General features: G+C 44.7%; 1 protein-coding gene across 1 annotated transcript in view; it reads right to left on the reverse strand.

Moving 5' to 3' along the window:
• Positions 1-19,052, reverse strand: part of si (sucrase-isomaltase) — a 265,194-nt gene that overhangs the window by 22,390 nt on the left and 223,752 nt on the right. Inside the window, exons 41-45 of the mRNA XM_078410873.1 lie at positions 16,345-16,379; positions 16,110-16,226; positions 2,930-3,078; positions 2,748-2,832; positions 2,598-2,654 (exon numbers count right to left, since the gene is read on the reverse strand). Of these exons, the coding sequence (XP_078266999.1) occupies positions 2,598-2,654; positions 2,748-2,832; positions 2,930-3,078; positions 16,110-16,226; positions 16,345-16,379 (443 nt within the window). The remainder of the gene's footprint in view (positions 1-2,597; positions 2,655-2,747; positions 2,833-2,929; positions 3,079-16,109; positions 16,227-16,344; positions 16,380-19,052) is intronic.

Raw genomic sequence — 19,052 nt, forward strand, 5'->3', positions numbered from 1 at the left:
CTGCCTTCTCCCCATAACCCCAGACACCTGTACTAATCAAGAAATGATCTATTACATCACAAAACAAAAGCTTTTCACTCTACATGTGACAATAATAAACTAAAATAAATGAAACGTTAAAGAAAGCTTATATATGCGAGGCAAGTCAGTAGGTTTCTGTCTTTCATCATTCAAGGGTTAAAATGCTCCAATCTGAGCAGGAATTTAAGTGAAAAAGACGACCTGACAAAACATCAATAACATTAGAGTTTATTGGAATTTTTGTGGAAATTCTGTGTAAATATTGAACTATGTCAGAAAGTCTAAAATTACTGTGTCAAGGTCAAGCTGCTTTGAGCAAGTTAACCAAAGAAAAATATGTCTTGCAAACGCAGTCAGCCCACCAGTCAATAACTGTTTGGATGTTATTGTAGGAAGGAACTGCAGTTTCTAGTTTACACCGAAGATAAACATAAAATGCTGGAGTAACTCAGCGGGACAGGCAGCATCTCGGGAGCGAAGGAATGGGTGGCGTTTCTAGTCGAGACCCTTCTTCACACCGAGTCAGGAGAGGGAGACAGAGATGTGTACGTCTCGTTGTCACCTTCCACTCAGCTAACAGTGATCCATTCTACATTTTCCCTGAGCATCGTCCCATTAGATCTCTCGTTTTCACACCTTACCCTTCCATATCTCTATGTCTTCTGTTCCCCTGATTCCCAGTCTGAAGAAAGAGTCTTGATCTGAAATGTCGCCCACATCTTCCCTCCAGATATGCTGCCTGTCCTGCTGAGTTGCTCCAGCATTTTGTGTGTCTACTAATTGTTGGAATCTCACTTAGACAATAGGTGCAGGAGGAGGCCATTCGGCCCTTCTAGCCAGCACCGCCATTCAATGTGATCATGGCTGATCATTGCATCATCTCCCAAAGGATTGATTGCATTTCCCATCCTGATGATCATTGTGCTTCCATGACTGTGACAGTTATGTTATTGTTTTGTTTTCTGGATTGAAAATAACAGCACATATTTGCACCACTCCAAAGACGTACACATTTATAGGTTAATTGGCTTGGTAAATGTAAAAATTGTCCCGAGTGTGACTCGTAGGATAGTATTAACATGCAGGGATCGCTGGTCGGCGTGGACCGAAGGGCCTGTTTCCAAGTTGCACATTATACCATAGAATGCTTTGATGTTTCTTATGATCTAAGCTTTTTGAAAATTCTTTTCCAAAGTTTGCTCCTTATCCATAACAAGGAGTAATGTTGTGGAGAGCAAAATGCGGGAGGAACTCAGTGGGTCAGGCAGCATCTGGAAAGAGAATGGATAGGTGACGTTTCGGGTTGTGACTCTTCTTCAGATTGATGTGGATTGAATAAGACATTCTCAGACCATAGGCCTCTTCATTAACATTTGATTGTTTTCCTCATTAATGTTGGTCAAAATAACCAAATTACATCAGAATTAGGCCATTCGGCCCATCAAGTCTGCCCCGCCATTCGATCACAGCTGATCTATTTTTCCCGCTCAACTGCAAGCTCCTGCCCATAACCTTTGACCCCTGTACTAACCAAGAACCTGTCAATCTCTGCGTTAAAAATTCCCACTAACTTGGCCTCCACCACTGTCTGTGGCAATGAATTTCACAGATTCACCACCTTCTGGCTAAATTAATTCCCCCTCAGCTCCTGTCGAATTTCATAGAGCCGCAGATAGAATCATAAAGTGATACAGCGTGGAAACATGTTCTTCAGCCCAACTTGCCCACACCGGCCAACATGTCCCAGCTACATTCAACTCCACTGGCTCCCCATCCCCCAGAGAATCCAGTACAAAATCCTCCTCATAACCTACAAAGCCCTCCATAACCTGGCCCCATCCTACCTGACCGACCTCCTCCACAGGCACACTCCCACCTGCACCCTCCGCTCTGCCGCTGCCAATCTCCTATCCCCCCACATCCGGACTAAACTCAGATCCTGGGGGGACAGGGCTTTCTCCATCGCTGCTCCCACCCTATGGAACTCACTACCCCAAACCGTTAGAGACTCCCCCACACTCACCACATTCAAAACATCGCTGAAGTCTCACCTGTTCAGTACTGCCTTCAACCACTGAAGGTCACCTCACCTTCTGTCTCCTTTCTCTGTTCATTTATTTATTTACTTATTTATCTATTTATTCATTTCCCCTATGTTCTCAAAATCTCTGTAAAGCGTCTTTGAGTATATGAAAAGCGCTATATAAATAAAATGTATTATTATTATTATTATTATTAAATGCCTGCATTTGACCCATATCCCACCAAACCTGTCCTATCCATGTACCTGTCTAACTGTTTCTTAAATGTTGGGATAGTCCCAGCCTCAACCACCTCCTCTGGCAGCTTGTTCCATACACCCACCACACTATGTGTGGAAAAAGCTACCCCTCAGATTCCTATTAAATATTTTCCCCTTCACCTTGAACCTATGTCCTCTGGTCCTCGATTCACCTACTCTGGACAAGAGACCCTGTGCATCTGCCCGATCTATTCTCATGATCTTGCACACCTCTACAAGATCACCCCTCGTCCTCCTGCACTCCAAGGAATGTAAGTAATGTTAAGTAACTTACTGTGAACCAGTCGTACCAGCGAGAGTCTGGGATGTAGGCGTGCACGGTAGTTACCCCCTGAAACGGAGTAAACAGGAAAAATATCAACACTCTGCTTAATTAAAAATAGTCAACTGGTGGGTGCACAATAAAACTAATAGAGATGACTACCTCATCTAACGCAGGAGTTATCATCAACGCTGCACCCCAGAGAAATTGTCGATCTATTCCCCACGTTGTGTTATCCTCAAAAAACCTTCATAAATAGACACAAGAGCATCATCTTAGAATCATGGTAAAACGAAGCTATTTTCCAAACAATGGGGACTGGATTATTTTTAAAGTTGACGTACTCGTGAAGCAGTGGTCTTACGACTGTGCTCCCTTCAGCGTGAGCTTCGTACATGAGCGTGTAGAGGTACGGCAACAACGTGTATCGTGTTTCTAGAATCTTCCTGGAGATGTTCTGGAAGGTTTCGTTCCAGGCCACAGGATCTTGCCTCTGAAACACAAACATAGTCGCTGCATTAACGTGCAAAGTTACAGCCTCAGTTTACTCGAGTTTATTGTCACAGGTGGAGTGTAAAGCTTTACTTTGTGTTGGGAGGAACTGCAGGTACTGGTTTAGACCCGAAAGGCAGACACAAAAGACTGGAGCAACTCAGCGGGTCAGGCAGCATCTCTGGAGAGAAGGAATAGGTGACGTTTCGGGTCTGAAGGAGGGTCTTGACCAGAAACGTCACCTGTTCTTTGTCTCCAGAGATGCTGCCTGACCCGCTGAGTTACTCCAGCACTTTGTGTCAGTCTGCAGCCTTACTTTATTCAGCTCTATTATTTAATCTCTCTTCTGGGAATTGTTAGCACGCAACCAAAGCTTTGCGCTGTACCTCGGGATACGTGACAATAAACTAAACTGAATTGAACTTAAAGGAATTGTCTTGTTTCCTTTTACCATTCCGGGGAGAATGCAATAAACTCACGAGTTCTGCATTGCCACTTGGTATGACTATTGATTTCACAGAGACTCGATATAATGTGGAAACAAAAAGTACAATTGGATCACCCATTTGGAAAGGTTGCAAGTATTGGACAGAATGTCACCAGGGTCTCCGTTTTCCATACCTTTTTGAAGAGCTGTGGATAAGATAGAGATAGTAAAGGTGGCACAGTGGTGCAGTCGTAGAACTGCTGCCCCTCAGCGCCAGAGAACTGCGCTCGATCCTGACCTCCTGACCACTGCCTCACGGGTGGAGTTTCCATATTCCCCCCGTGACCACGTGGGTTTCCTCCAGGCGCCCTGGTTTCCTCCCACATCCCAAAAGACGGGCGCAGCGGTAGAGTTGCTGCCTTACAGCGAATGCAGCGCCGGAGACCCGGGTTGGATCCTGACTACGGGTGCAGACTGTGCGGAGTTTGTACGTTCTCCCCGTGACCTGCGTGGGTTTTCTCCGAGATCTTCGGTTTCCTCCCACACTCCATAGACGTGCAGGTTTGTAGGTTAATTGGCTTGGTAAATATAAAAATTGTCCCTAGTGTGTGTAGAATAGCGTTAATATGCGGGGATCGCTGGTCGGCGCGGACCCGGTGGGCCGTAAGGGACTGTTTCCGTGCTGTATCTCTAAATTAAACTAAACGTGCGGGTTTGAGGATAATTGGCCTCTATAAATTTCCCCCTAATGTGCAGATAGTGGATAAGATAGTGGGATAACATAGAACCGGCGTGAATAGGGGATCGATGGCCACTGTGGACTCAGTGTTCCCATGCTGTATCTTTTAATCAAAGGCACTCCTGCCCAAGGACCTTGCAGGGAGTCCTATCCATTTTTCAATGTGGTCATGAGAAACCCAGTAAGATCATAATATGTCCACACTGGGGGGTCTGCTGCATTAACAGGCACGGTGTTTGTACAAGACTAATGAGGTACTTCTGAAGCACAATTATGTTTGCCAACAAAACGATGATTTGAATACCACCATGCCCCAGATACACTAATGATGTTAATGAGGCAGATAATCTGATTTCAGGTGGTGTCAGTCGAGATGTTGATGTTTGGCAGTACATTAAGGAGAGCTCGCCTGGTTTTTTTCTACATGTTGCCATCTGGTAATTTTCACCTACTCTAGAGAAAAGGCACATTGCCCATTCTATCGACACACGAGGGTGGCACGGTGGCGCAGCGGTAGAGTTGCTGCCTCACAGCGCTAGAGACCCTGGTTCCATCCTGACTACGGGTGTTGTCTGTACATTCTCCCTATGACCTGCATGGGTTTTGTCCGGTGCTCCCACACTCCAAAGTCCTGCAGGTTTGGCATAATTGTAAATTGGCCCTAGTGTGTGTAGGATGATGCTAGTGAGTGGGGATTGCAGGTTGGCGTGGACTCGGGCCAAACGGCCTGTTTACGCGCTGTATCTCTAAACTAAACTGAACTGCAGATGCTGAATAGTGCAGAACACAGTGCTGGAGTAACTCAGCGGGCCAGGCAGCATCTCTGGAGGCAGATAGTAGATGTTTCGGGCCAAGACCCTTCTTCAGACGGTTTGTAATACGGAGTCTGTGGAAAGGTCCCGACCAAAAACGTCACCTATCTATGACCTGCAGAGATGCTGCCTGACCCACTGAGTTACTCCAGAACTTTATGTGCAGAAATGCTGCCTGACCCGCTGAGTTACTCCAGACCTTTGTATTAGAAACATAGAAACATAGAAAATAGGTGCAGGAGGAGGCCATTCGGCCCTTCGAGCCAGCACCGCCTTTCATTGTGATCATGGCTGATCGTCCCCAATCAATACCCCGTGCCTGCCTTCTCCCCATATCCCTTGATTCCACTAGCCCCAAGAGCTCTATCTAACTCTCTCTTCAATCCATCCAGTGATTTGGCCTCCACTGCCCTCTGTGGCAGAGAATTCCACAAATTCACAACTCTCTGGGTGAAAAAGTTTTTTCTCACCTCAGTTTTAAATGGCCTCGCCTTTATTCTAAGACTGTGTGGCCCCTGGTTCTGGACTCGCCCAACATTGGGAACATTTTTCCTGCATCTAGCTTGTCCAGTCCTTTTATAATTTTATATGTTTCTATAAGATCCTCTCTCATCCTTCTAAACTCCAGTGAATACAAGCCTAGTCTTTTCAATCTTTCCTCATATGTCAGTCTTGCCAGCCCAGGGATCAATCTTGTGAACCTACACTGCACTGCCTCAATTACAAGGATGTCCATCCTCAAATTAGGAGACCAAAACTGTATACAATACTCCAAATGTGGTCTTACCAAGGTCCTATACAACTGCAGAAGAACCTCTTTACTCCTATACTGAAATCTATTCTATCCTAGTTTAGTATCTCATGTTTATGTTTATAAATAGATAGGTTGTAGGAGCAGAATTAGGCCATTCGGCCCCATCATGTCTACTCCGCCATTTAATGATGGCAGATCTATCTTTCCCTCTCAATCCCATTCTCCCGCCTTCTTCCCATAACCCCTGACACACGAGCTAATCACGCATCCATTAATCTCCACCTTAAAGATATCCATTGACTTGGCCTCCACAGCCTTCTCTGGCAAAGAATTCCACAGATTCACCACCCTCTGACTAAAGAAATCCTCCCCCTCACCTCCTTTCTAAAGGTAGGAGGATATGATCTGAGGATATGGCCTCTGGTTCTAGACTCTCCCACTAGTGGAAACATCCTCTCCACGTCCACTCTATCCAGGTCAGTTTAGATTAGTGATATGGCATGGAAACAGGCCTTTGAGTCCATGGCGATCACCCCTTCACACTAGTTCACTGTTATCGCACTTTCACATCTCTTCCCTACACACCAGGGATGTCTCGCAGAAGACCAATTAACCTACAAACGTGCACGTCTGTGGGATGTGGGAGTAAACTGGAGCACCCACGTGGTCACAGCGAGAACGTGCAAACTCCACACGGACAGCATTCACGATCAGGATTGAAGCCAGGTCTCTGGCACTGTGAAACAGCAGCTCCACCAGCTGCACCACCAGCAGCTCCACCAGCAGCTCCACCAGCAGCTCCACCAGCAGCTCCACCAGCAGCTCCACCAGCAGCTCCACCAGCAGCTCCACCAGCAGCTCCACCAGCAGCTCCACCAGCAGCTCCACCACCAGCTGCACCACTGTGTCGCCCTTTCAGAAAATTAGTCCTCTAGCGTAAATAATGGGAATCAAAGGGAGTTGAACTTCTACCACTGGACCCTATGGGAGATAGTCAAATGCGGTAGATAGATATAAAGTCTGGAACAACTCAGCAGGTCAGGCAGCAGCTCTGGAGAAAAGGAGCAGGTGATGTTTTAGGTCGGAAACCTTCTTCAGACTGAAAGTGTGGGGGGTGGGATGGGAGGGGGGGGGAGAGAGGTGGAGGGGGAGGTGGAAAAATGCCAGAACAGATCAGTGCTGGCAACAGAAGACCAAGGAAGGGTGGAGTCCATAATGCTCCATTGTTGGCTCAGGTAGAGATGATAATGAAGGGACACAGCAATGCAAACAGTGGAACTAGTGGGGTGACTGGGGTGGGGGATGGAGGGCTGAGAGAGAGGGAATGCAGGGATTGCTTGATATGGTGTCCAATAACATTAAGTAAACTTAGGACTTAGCTTGACTGTGCATGAGTGGAAATCTGGGACTTGATGCCAATCGAACAACACAACACTGACAGTTCAGTTCAGAGCGTTAAGCATTCGGCACCGGCTGTACAAGATTTTTCGCAGACCGCAACCTAATCAATAAACTTATCACTGGAGCTGCTAGCGTGTGTCTGGAGGACATTGGATTAAAAACTGTGCGCATCAATCAAAATAATGCTAATATTGGGGGGGGGGAAAAAAGCAATGTTTTGAATCAGACATTCTGGCTTTCATTTGTTTAGAGATACAGGCTCTTCGGCCCACTGGGTCCGCACCAACCAGCGATCCCCGCACATTAACACAATCCCACTGAGGACAATTTTTACATTTACCAAACCAATTCACCAACAAACCTGTGCGTCTTTGGAGTGTGGGAGGAAACCGAAGATCTCGGGGAAAACCCTCGGGGAGAACGTACATTAATTGGAACTAGTTTGGTGATACGCTTTTAAAGATTTAAAAATAAATTCTGATGGTTGTTATGCACGCCGTTTGATTTATCCTGATCCACAACCACGTTTGCAAGCTCAACATATTAGTCAAATATTATAATAATACACTAAAAATTATAATGCACTAAAAATCATTTCACTTTAATGATATGTGAAAGGGAAGCAATGTAATTCTCAAGCAAGATTTATCAATGTGGAAAACATAGCCTGAAGGCGATATATGCTTGTGCATCATTATATTCTCTCAAAGGTTGGTATAATGTCATTAACAGGACATTCATTCATCAAGGAGTATTATTATACTGACGAGGCCAGTAAACAAATCTTGAGATTGCTTCTTGGAGGCTGACCTCCTCGAATCAATTGTTTACTGTTACTGGTTGCTATGGAGTTGCAAACATTCATGATCGTCAGTGGTTTGAGCTAACATTTCTTTTCTTCTGAGAGGAAATATGTGCTGTGTTCGATGCCCTTTACAATCGTGATATATGTTTGAAAAAGAAACAGATTTCTTGTTCATGCAGCTTGCTACTTATTTACCTTCCGTTATTCAGGCAAAAGATAATTAATACTGGGTATGTATGTTCGGGGGAACAAGAGAGCTTACTGATAAATTGAATGTTTCTCTGAAGGGCGATTCTGGGGGCACAGCCTGTTTCAGCACGATATGCAATGCATTCAGGCTCACTCACTTAGACATTGGGTCAAACAGCACACAAACAGGCCCTTTGGTCCAACTTGCCCATGCAAATTAACCCATCTACGCTAATCCCACCTGCCTGCATGTAGCCCAAATCCTTCGAAACCTTTCCTATCCATGCACCTGCCCCAAGTGTCTTTTAAATCTTGCTCTACTACCTCCTCGGGCATTCCTTTCCATACACCCACCAACCTCTGTGTGGAAAAAGGTGCCCCTCAGGTTCCTATTAAATCTTTCCCCCCCCTCACCTTAAAGCCCTACCCTGGGTATAGGATTCTGTGCATTCGGCTGCTGTATTCACTTGTGATTTCAAACGCAAGTGTGAGTGTTTTTGCTTTATACAGAAACATACAGAATAGTGAAAGGCTTGGATAAAGTGGATGTGGAGAGGATGTTTCCACTAGTGAGAGAGTCTAGGACCAAAGGTCACAGCCTCAGAATTAAAGGACGTTCTTTTAGGAAGGAGATGAGGAGAAATTTCTTTAGTCAGAGGGTGGTGAACCTGTGGAATTCTTTGCCACAGAGGCTGTGGAGGCCAAGTCAGTGGATATTTTTAAGGCAGAGATAGATAGATTCTTGATCAGTATGGGTGCCAGAGGTTATGGGGAGAAGGCAGGAGAATAGGGTTAGGAGGGAGAGATAGATCAGCCATGATTGAATGGCGGAGTAGACTGCCAGAGATGCTGCCTGTCCCACTGAGTTACTCCAGCTTTTTGTATCGGCGAAGTAGACTTGATGGGCCGAATGGCCTAATTCCGCATGACCTTATATTTAAATAATGATGTCAAGAGAGGGCAAGTCATGTAATAGATCTGTAACCTGTGGGGTACAATGCAAGGGTATCCACAATCAGTTTCAGTTCTGAGTTGATGACTGAGTTTTGGCCATTGTGATGCATAGGTATAGGGGACTGAGAGTGTGTGGATGTTGCCTTGACTCTTTATTCCAAGAGACAGCCTTGCCCTTTACATTAGTTATTGCATTATTGGTCAGTCGGGAGAGGCTGGAGAGCGAGTATGAGCAAGGAAGGAATGGGAAGACAGAGAATAGCTCGGAAAGGGCCTCTAGTACAGGGCAAATACCCTTTCAAGACAGACATGAAAAGACATTTCTGGCAGCGAACCTCTGGAATTCTCTACCTGAACGGGTTATGGAGGCTCAAATGCTCAGTGTATTTAAGACAGCGATAGATTCATTTATGGATATTAAAAAGAGCAAGGGCAACTCAGCGGGTCAGGCAGCATCTCTGGAGAGAAGGAATGGGTGACGTTTCGGGTCGGGACCCTTCTTCAGACCCGAAACGTCACCCTATCCTCTCCAGAGATGCTGCCTGTTCCGCTGAGTTACTCCAGCTTATTGTGCCTATCTTCGGTTTAAACCAGCATCTACTGTTCCTTCTTACAAAGCATTTCTTTAGAACATGGATGGGAGACATCTCGGGTTGGGACCCTTCTGGAGAAGGTTCCAATCTGATTTGTCACCTATCCACGTTCTACGGAAATGCTGCCTGACCCGTTGAGTTACTCCAGCATCTCAGTCCGAAGAAGGGCCTCGACCCGAAATGTCACCCATTCCTTCTCTGCAGAGATGCGGCCTGACCTGCTGAGTTACTCCAGCATCTGCAGTTATTTTCCTACCGACACCTTGTGCCCTCTGCTGCTGCTCGGCTAGTTGGCTACGGCAAGTTAGCATCTTAATACAAGATAAATGACACAGGGAATTTGTCGGACATGTGAAAGAGAATAAAAGGTTGTAGGTCACAGGAAAATAAGCGGATAAAGTGAGATCATTGGAATGATTGGATGGCAGTTCGCAAGGTTTGAAAGGCGCCTTGCATTGAAATAAGCATTTAAGTCAGGGTGACTTGACTTATGTATGAATATTTGTAGCCTACATAATACAAGAGAAAGCCAATTTTATCATCTCCACCTGGGGCCAGAACTGTCCTTTTAATTCACTTTGTCACATGTTTTCTGCACCATATCTGAAGCTGAATCACAGTTTATATCCTCCCCATTGCTTATTCTGTAGAAACTGTTCGTGTCGCATTTAACAATTATTTTGACAAGGTACAATACAATCTGTTCTTGCATGTCTGATTAATTGAAGAGGACAACTCTGAATCTCAACATGTGAATAATACCCCAAATACTCTGAGAAATTTGAAAGTTTAAAAACAATGGCTGATCTTACAATGGTCACGGGACAAAAAGCTTCAAAGTAATAATAAGGTTTTTGCAGATTTCTCTGAAATGTCTCCAAACTGTCTATATTTCTACTTAATTTGTCACTAATATCGTACACTGCATAATAGACAACTTTATTTCTTAATTTCACTCGCCTCTTCATTATCATTTCATAAGTGATAGGAGCAGAATTAGGCCATTCGGCCCATCAAGTCTACTCCGCCATTCAATCATAGCTAATCTATCTTTCCCTCTCAACCCCATTCTCCTGCCTTCATCCCATAACCTCTAACACCCATACCAATCAAGAATCTATCTCGGCCTTAAACATATCCATTGACGTTCCTCCACAGCCTTCTGCAGCAATGAATTCCACAGATCCACCACCCTCTGACTCAAGAAATTCCTCCTCATCTCCTTCCTAAAGGAACTTTCTTTAATTCTCAGGCTGTTTGATTGTTTTCCTTATTATTGTTGAAATCGAAATAGCTAAATAACATATTTGAACTGCTAGCTTTGAGATTGTTTCACGTTCATTAAGTCATGGGAGCAGAATTAGGCCATTCGGCCCATCGAGTTTACTCTACCATTCAGTCATGGCTGATCTCTTTCCCACTCAACTCCATTCTCCTGCCTTCTCCCCATAACCATTGACACCCTTACTCATCAAGAATATGTCCCTCTCCACTTTAAAAAGCTTAGCCTCCACCGCCTTCTGTGGCAATTAATTCCACAGATTCACCATCCTCTGACTTAAGAAGGCGTGTCCTTTTACTCTGAGGCTGCGTCCTCTAGTCCTAGACTCCCAGTGGTAGAAGCATCCTCTCCAAGTCCACTCTGACCAGGCACGTTTTAATGTGGCCCCTCCTTATCCTTTCTAAACTCCAGCGATGACAGGCCCAGAACCGTTAAACGTTTGTCAAATGTTAACCCAATCATTCATGGGATCATACTCGTAAACCTCCTCTGGACCCTCTCCAATGCCAGCACATCCTTCCTCAGACATGGGGCCCAAAACTCCTCATGATACTCCAAATGCGATCTGACCAGTGTCTTGTAAAGCATCAGTGTTACATCCCTGTTTTATATTCTAAATGTGCAGGAAGGATGCTGCTTTATACCGAAGATAGATGCAAAATGCTGGAATAACTCAGTGGGATGGGCAGCATCTCTGGAGAAAAGGAGTAGGTGACGTTTCAGGTCGAGACACTTCTTCAGACTGATTATAGATCCCTGTTTTTATATTCCAGTTCTTTAATGGATGCCCAAAGAGTAGAAGAGCTTTGCTTGCACTTTTTCTTGTCGCTTTACCTATTGGCAAACAAATCTGTTTCACTGCTTACTTCAGTGATGATGTAGAATCACAATCATCCAGCTGTTTTTTCCTGCTGTTCACATAGGTAACTTCCAATCTGATGTTGTAGCATAAACAGTAATGAGGGTGGCACGGTGGCGCAGCGGTGGAATTGCTGCCTTGCAGCACTTGCAGCGCCAGAGACCCGGGTTTGATCCCGACTACGGGCGCTGTCTGTACAGAGTTTGTACGTTCTCCCTGTGACCGCGTGGGTTTTCTCCGAGATCTTTGGTTTCCTCCCACACTCCAAAGACAAACAAGTTTGCAGGTTACTTGGTATAAGTGAAAATTGTCCCTAGTTTTAGATTTAGATTTTAGATTTAGAGATACAGCGCGGAAACAGGCCCTTCGGCCCACTGAGTCCGCGCCGCCCAGCGATCCCCGCACATTAACACTATCCTACACACACTGAGGACAATTTTTGCCCAGCCAATTAACCTACAAACCTGCACGTCGTTGGAGTGTGGGAGGAAACCAAAGATATCGGAGAAAACCCACGGGGAGAACGTACAAACTCCATACAGACGGCGCCCGTAGTCAGGATCGAATCTGAGTCTCCGGCGCTGCATTCGCTGTAAGGCAGCAACTCTACCGCTGCGCCACCATGCCGCCATCATGGTGGTCGGTACAGACTCTGTGGGCCTGTTTCTGCGCTGTATCTCTAAACTAAAACTAAATAAACAGTTGGTCCCAACAGCGGCACACAGCAACAATACATACAAGGCGTTTGGCACGCGGAATTAATGTCATCTTTTTGGGTTTATTACGAGGAGTTCAGTTCGGGGCTGGTTATGATAGTTAACAAATCAATTGGGGGGGATGGTGATGCAAGATTATTTTGTGCTTGTTAGTTCCTATACAGGCAGCACACCGACCTCAAACTGCCTGTGAATTAGGGTGAATTTAGCGCGTGGCTAGCTTTAAATGGGGTTGTGAAATGATTACTTGTGGAGAATTAGTCCATGGTACTTAAAGTCACTTAAAATCATTGTTCGCTTGGGCAGCTTACAACCCAGCGGTATGAATATTGATTTCTCTAACTTCAAGTAACCCTTGTATCCACCCTCTCTCCATCTCTCCCCCACCCAAGTCGTACCAGCTTCAAAGTCATCTGGTTGAGTCTCATTGTCTGTAACTCGTTTTCACCTAGCCCACAGCTAACAATGGCCTGTGTCCTTTATCATCGTTACTTTTGTTGCATTAAGTTAAATTAATCTCCTCTGCCTGCACATGATCCATATCCCTCCAAATCCATGTGCCGATGGAAATGCCATGTATCTGGAGAAGATGATTGGGTAGGAAGGAAGTGCAGATGTTGGTTTAAACCAAAGATAGACACAAAAAGCTGGAGTAACTCAGCGGGTCAGATAGGATCTCTGGAGAAAAGGAATAGGTGACGTTTCGAGTCGAGATTGGGATTGCTCAGGCAATAGACAATAGGTGCAGGAGTAGACCATTCGGCCCTTCGAGCCAGCACCGCCATTCAATGTCAAGAATAGGCGAGGAGGGGTGTGAATGGCTCCTTTACGAATGGAACTGTGGTTGTTTCTTGGGAGCGATGGCATTTATTTGGCCACAATTGTTACTCGACCAGCGCCTTTGCTGTTGCCAGCCAACCAGCCCAGCGACACCATCCACACCAAGACAGTGCCAGGCAGCTCGCTTCAGGCAAATAGTGCCAGGCTTGATCCATTTTTCAGTCCGAGAGAAGGTGGGCACGTCTCTTGAAGGGTTGTGAACCTTTGAAATGCTCTCCTTTGCCGAGCTGTGGTGGAGAGATCATTGAATTATGCAAACTGAAGATCAATACCTCAGTCAACAAGAGAGTCGAAGAGTCTGGGGAGTGGAGAGCAGGAGGTCCTGCTGAATCTGTGGAATTCTCTGCCTCAGAAGGCAGTGGAGGCCAAGTCTCTGAATGCATTCAAGAGAGAGCTGGATAGAGCTCTTAAGGATAGCGGAGTCAGGGGGTATGGGGAGAAGGCAGGAACGGGGTACTGATTGAGAGTGATCAGCCATGATCACATTGAATGGTGGTGCTGGCTCGAAGGGCCGAATGGCCTACTCCTGCACCTATTGTCTATTGTCTATTGAAACCAAGAGTGCATCAGCCAGCCTGGGTAGATTGGAGAGCCCTGTTGCTGCACTCCTGCTCGTAGCTTTTGTGCTTTTATCATTTGTAATTTAAGACAATGTTTCTGGCATTGCTCCCATCAGGAACAGGTGAGCTGCTGCAGCAAGTTTCATCAGCCTCCCTGGACAAGCGCATTGTCAACCAAAAAACAAGTCTGTCAGTTCAAAATTTAAGTGAAAACGTGTCACTTCTCCGAAGCCTCTTTCACTGTGAGGCTAAACAATGTCATCATTAACAGTACATTAAATGGAACGACTTAGGGTCGGACAGATTGACATTGTCAGTACCAAGAAAAAGTGTTTAAAAAAAATATATATTTTGAACCCATTTTATAAGACATACGAGCAGAGTTTGGCCATTTGTTGGGCCGAAGGACCTGTTTCCACGCTGTATCTCTAAAGATCTTTCATTATCCAGTAGGTTTCAATGAGATTCCCCCCCCCCCCATCCTTCTAAACTTCAGGGAGTACGGACCCAGAGCCTTCAAACGCACTTTATAATGCTTTAAAAATCAATCTTAGGCTCTCCAACTTTACTTTAATGTAACAGAAGGTCGAAGAGGCCATGTCAATGGGGTTAGGAAGGAGAGAATAGATCAGCCATGATTGAATGGTGGAGTGGACTTGATGGCTCCTATCACTTATGAATTTATGAAGTCTCACTGTCTCGGTAATAAACCTGTTGCCCTCTTTAATATTGACTGATATTTAAGCCAATATATATTATTTGAAAAGAACATACCACAGACCGACAGTAACATTTTTAGTCATTAAGACATACAAACAGAACAAATTCAGTAATTTACTTCTACTTATAGGCATAGCAGCAGGGCATGGACTGTGATCAAACAGAACACCAAATTGTACAGCTCTGTTCCCTGTATTAATTGGCTGAAATTTGGAGGGTCATAAGTGAAAGGGACAGAATTAGGCCATTCGGCCCATCAAGTCTACTCCGCCATTCAATCATGACTGATCTATCTTTCCTTCCTAACCCCATTCTCCCCGTAACCCCTGACACCCGAAGTAATCAAGAATCTATCTATCTATCTCTGCCTTAAAAATATCCATCGACTTTGCCTCCACAGGCTTCTGTGGCAATGAATTCCACAGATTCGCCGCTGTCGGGCTAAAGAAATTCCTCCTCATCTCCTTCCTAAAGGAACGTCCTTTAATTCTGAGGCTGTGACCTCTGGTGGTAGACTCTCCCACTGGTGGAAACATCCTCCCCACATCCACTCTGTCCAGGCCTTTCACTATTCGGTAAGTTTCAATTAGGTCCCCCCCCTCATTCTTCTAAACTCCAGCAAGTACAGGCCCAGTGCTGTCAAACGCTCAGTACAGAAATAGCCAGAGAACCATGTCTTCCTTAAGTTACATTTTTCACTGTGTTATTAACTTCAAAATTCAAAAACATTGCATGAAGCATTGTTCAGACTTCATGGTAACTGAATATTGCTAATCGATGCATGTACACTAATTGTGGAAAGAAAGCTAATTTGTTTCTTTTTTCATAAATAGCCTATTGTTTCTGTCCCCAGTCGTAATGGGGAACATGAAGATTAGATTTTGTGTAAGAAGGAACAGCAGATGCTGGTTTACACCCAAGATAGACACAAAGTGCTGGAGTAACTCAGCGGGTCAGGCAACATCTGTAGAGAGAAGGAATAGGTGATGTTTCAGATCGAGATCCTTCACTAGACACCTAGTCTGATGAAGGGTCTCGACCCAAAATGTCACCTACTCCTTTCCTCGTGAAGATTAAGATTTTGCTTTCTACTTTGTATTTACAGTATCAATAGGAATCCGAGGGGCAACTTTTCACACAAAGGGTGGTGGGTGTATGGAACAAGTTGACAGAGGAGGTGGTTGAGGCTGGGACTATCCCATCATTTAAGAAACAGTTGGACAGGTACATGGATAGGACAGGTTTGGAGGGATATGGACCAAGTGCCGGCAGGTGGGACTAGCGTAGCTGGGGCATGTTGGCCGGTGTGGGCAAGTTGGGCCGATGGGCCTGTTTCCACACTGTATCACTCTATGACTCCAGTGGCCAAGAGATGACTTACGTGAAATCCTATTCCATTGTGATTCCGAGAATACGGATAGAACGCTCCAAGTTGCATCCAACGAAGGCAGAGCTCGTAGGTAGAGTTCTGAAAAAAGCCACAGATATCTGCTCCCGTCTAAAAGCCAATGAAATGTAAATAGATATATATATTAATGCACATGAAATTGTCAAGGTATAATGCAATAAAAAGGCTTCTACTGTATTCTGCAATCGGAGCTTTTAAATAGACTTACATAAGAAATTCCAAATAGACTGAACTCCATCATTCCTAGAATAGAAGAACATTGATATTACACAAGCAAAAATATATCATAATAGCAGAAAACAATCGGGAATTTCAGAAAACTGTGTGGAGGGTGATGAGATAAATGTATGTAAAGTTATGAGAGGCAGAGATAGGACAGACAGTCAGAACCTGTTTCTCCTCAGGGTGGAATGTCACAGATGAGAGGGCATAGCTTTAAGGTGAGAGGGGCAATCTTTGAAAGGGAGATGTGCCGGACAATCTTCTTTTTTACATAGATGGTGACGGGTGCCCGGAAAGCCGCTGTTGTTGATGGTAGGGGAGGCAGTTATGGTAGTGGCATTTAAGAGGTGTTTGAATAGGCGCATAGACATGCAGGGGAATTGCAGGAAATGGATGATGTGAAGGCAGATGAGAATTGGTCTCTTCATCATGTTCAGCACTGGAATTGTGGGCCGAAAGGCCTGTTCCTGTGCTGTACTGTTCTCTGTGAGCATTTGAGCCTCCACATCCAATTTCCCTTTCAACAGTTCTCCCAATCTTGTGCCTCAGCTCAGAAAATGACCGTGAGATGATAAAATTCGACCTGCAGTTTGAGAGGGAGAAGATGAAATTTGATGTGGTGGAATTGCATTGTCCAAAAGGCTCTCAAATGCCACTATGGTATCTGCCTCCACCACTACTCCACTGGCAGTGGGTTCTAGGTACCTATCACCATGTCGGGAAAAAAATTGCCCTGAACATCATACTTTTTAAAAAAAGACACAAAGTGCCTTTTTTTTAAAAAGTGATGCAAAGTGCTGGAGTAACTCAGCAGGTCAGGCAGCATCTATGGAAAACATGGATAGATGATGTTTCAGGCCAGGACCCTTCTTCAGACTCCTATCCATGTTCTCCAGAGATACTACCTGCTCTGCTGAGTTACTCCAGCACTTTGCATTATTTTCCGTAAACCAGCATCTGCAGTCCCTTGTTCCCACATCTTCCTTAAACTTTGCCCCTCTCACCTTAAAGCTGCACCCTCTAGCCTTCGACATTTCACACTGGGAAAAAAAGTTCTGACTGTTTACCCTTTCATAATTTTATATAGTTCTACCATTTCTCCCCTCAGCTTCCAAAGCTCAGGAGAAAGTAATCCAAGTCGAGACACCTCTCTTTATAGTTAATACCCTCCAATCCAGGCAGCATTCCTGGTAAGAAGTGTTGGAAGATATTGGCTTCGGTGACACTCAAGGAGAGTGAGCTGCAACAACACAGTACAATCAGAGGGGAATGTCATTTTGGTTAGCAGGTTAGTCGGCTTTGGTAAAATTGTGAAATTGCCCTAGTGTGTGCGATAGGCAGCGGTTTAAGGCAGAGGCAGATAGATTCTTGATTAGTACAGATGTCAGTCAAAGGTTTTGGGGAGAAGGCTGGAGAATGGGGTCAGGAGGAGGAGATTATATAGTATAAGAAAATAACTGCAGATGCTGGTACAAATCGAAGGTATTTATTCACAAAATGCTGGAGTAACTCAGCAGGTCAGGCAGCATTTCGGGAGAGAAGGAATGGGTGACGTTTCAGGTCGAGACCCTTCTTCAGGAGGAGGAGATTGATCAGCCATGATTGAATGGCGGAGTAGACTCGATGTGCCAAATGGCCCAATCCTCCTCCTATTCCTTATGACCTTATCATAGTGCTAGTGTATGGGGTTATCACTTGTCCGGGCAGACTCGGTGGGCTGAAGGGCCTATTTCCGCGCTGTATCTCTAACGTCTAAAGAAGACAGATACGTTTATATTGTATCTCTTAGTATCTCTGGGTGTCCCAAAGTACCTTTCAGGTGAAAACATGGGTAATTGTCAGCAGCAGATGAGCTGGCAATGTCGCAGTGGCAGAATACTAGACAGATGAGCAGAATATTTGTGGAGTATTCAACTGCCATGCCTACAGCTCAGACATGAACTGAAGCAAGCCATTCCTAAAATCAAGAATTGTGTCTTGTCAGTACAACTGGAGGCAGGAACCTTGGTGGAAAAAGGGAAATGATGTATTCATGAAGCTTTGGCAAGAAATAGATAAACACACTGATTTTTGATTTTTGTTGTTGCTGTTAGTTTGTGGGGATTGGTTCTTTTATGAGGGCTGGTTCCATGCTGTGAATAGAATGAACCAGAATTGAAGGGATCCAATGGAAAATGCGGAAAAGATGGTCAGAGATTTGATGAACAGAGAGAGGTTTGTGCTGACGCAAAAGCTCGCAAGGAATTTTCTGAACAGTGCCAATGTAAATTGGTGTCACTAAATTTGAAAAGATTTTTAAAGGTTAGAGTGGATACAGTAGCTAAGAAAGAGAATCATTAACAATGATTTGAAGAGCTCATTGATTTTTATAGAAGCATTAGTGATTATGATTCATTTACAACATTATCCTGGGTTTTATGTTACATCCTGTGTGTTGTTTTTTTAATGCAATCGAATCCAATACAATTACATTAGAAATGGTTTAAAATAGCACAATGCATACATAATGCAGTGAGACAATGAATCGACTGAGAACAGGCAGGTAGGAAAATGAATCCTTATTCTGTAATACTGATGTAGCATTACCCTCTCTGTATCATTGGGAAAAACTATTAAAGCTCAAATTCTAAAAACTTGGGATCACACTGTCTCAAAGCAACACTCCCCCCCCCTCCCCCCCCTCACCCCTCACCC

This window comes from Rhinoraja longicauda, chromosome 13, assembly GCF_053455715.1.
Source record: "Rhinoraja longicauda isolate Sanriku21f chromosome 13, sRhiLon1.1, whole genome shotgun sequence".
Classification (NCBI taxonomy): Eukaryota; Metazoa; Chordata; class Chondrichthyes; order Rajiformes; family Arhynchobatidae; genus Rhinoraja; species Rhinoraja longicauda.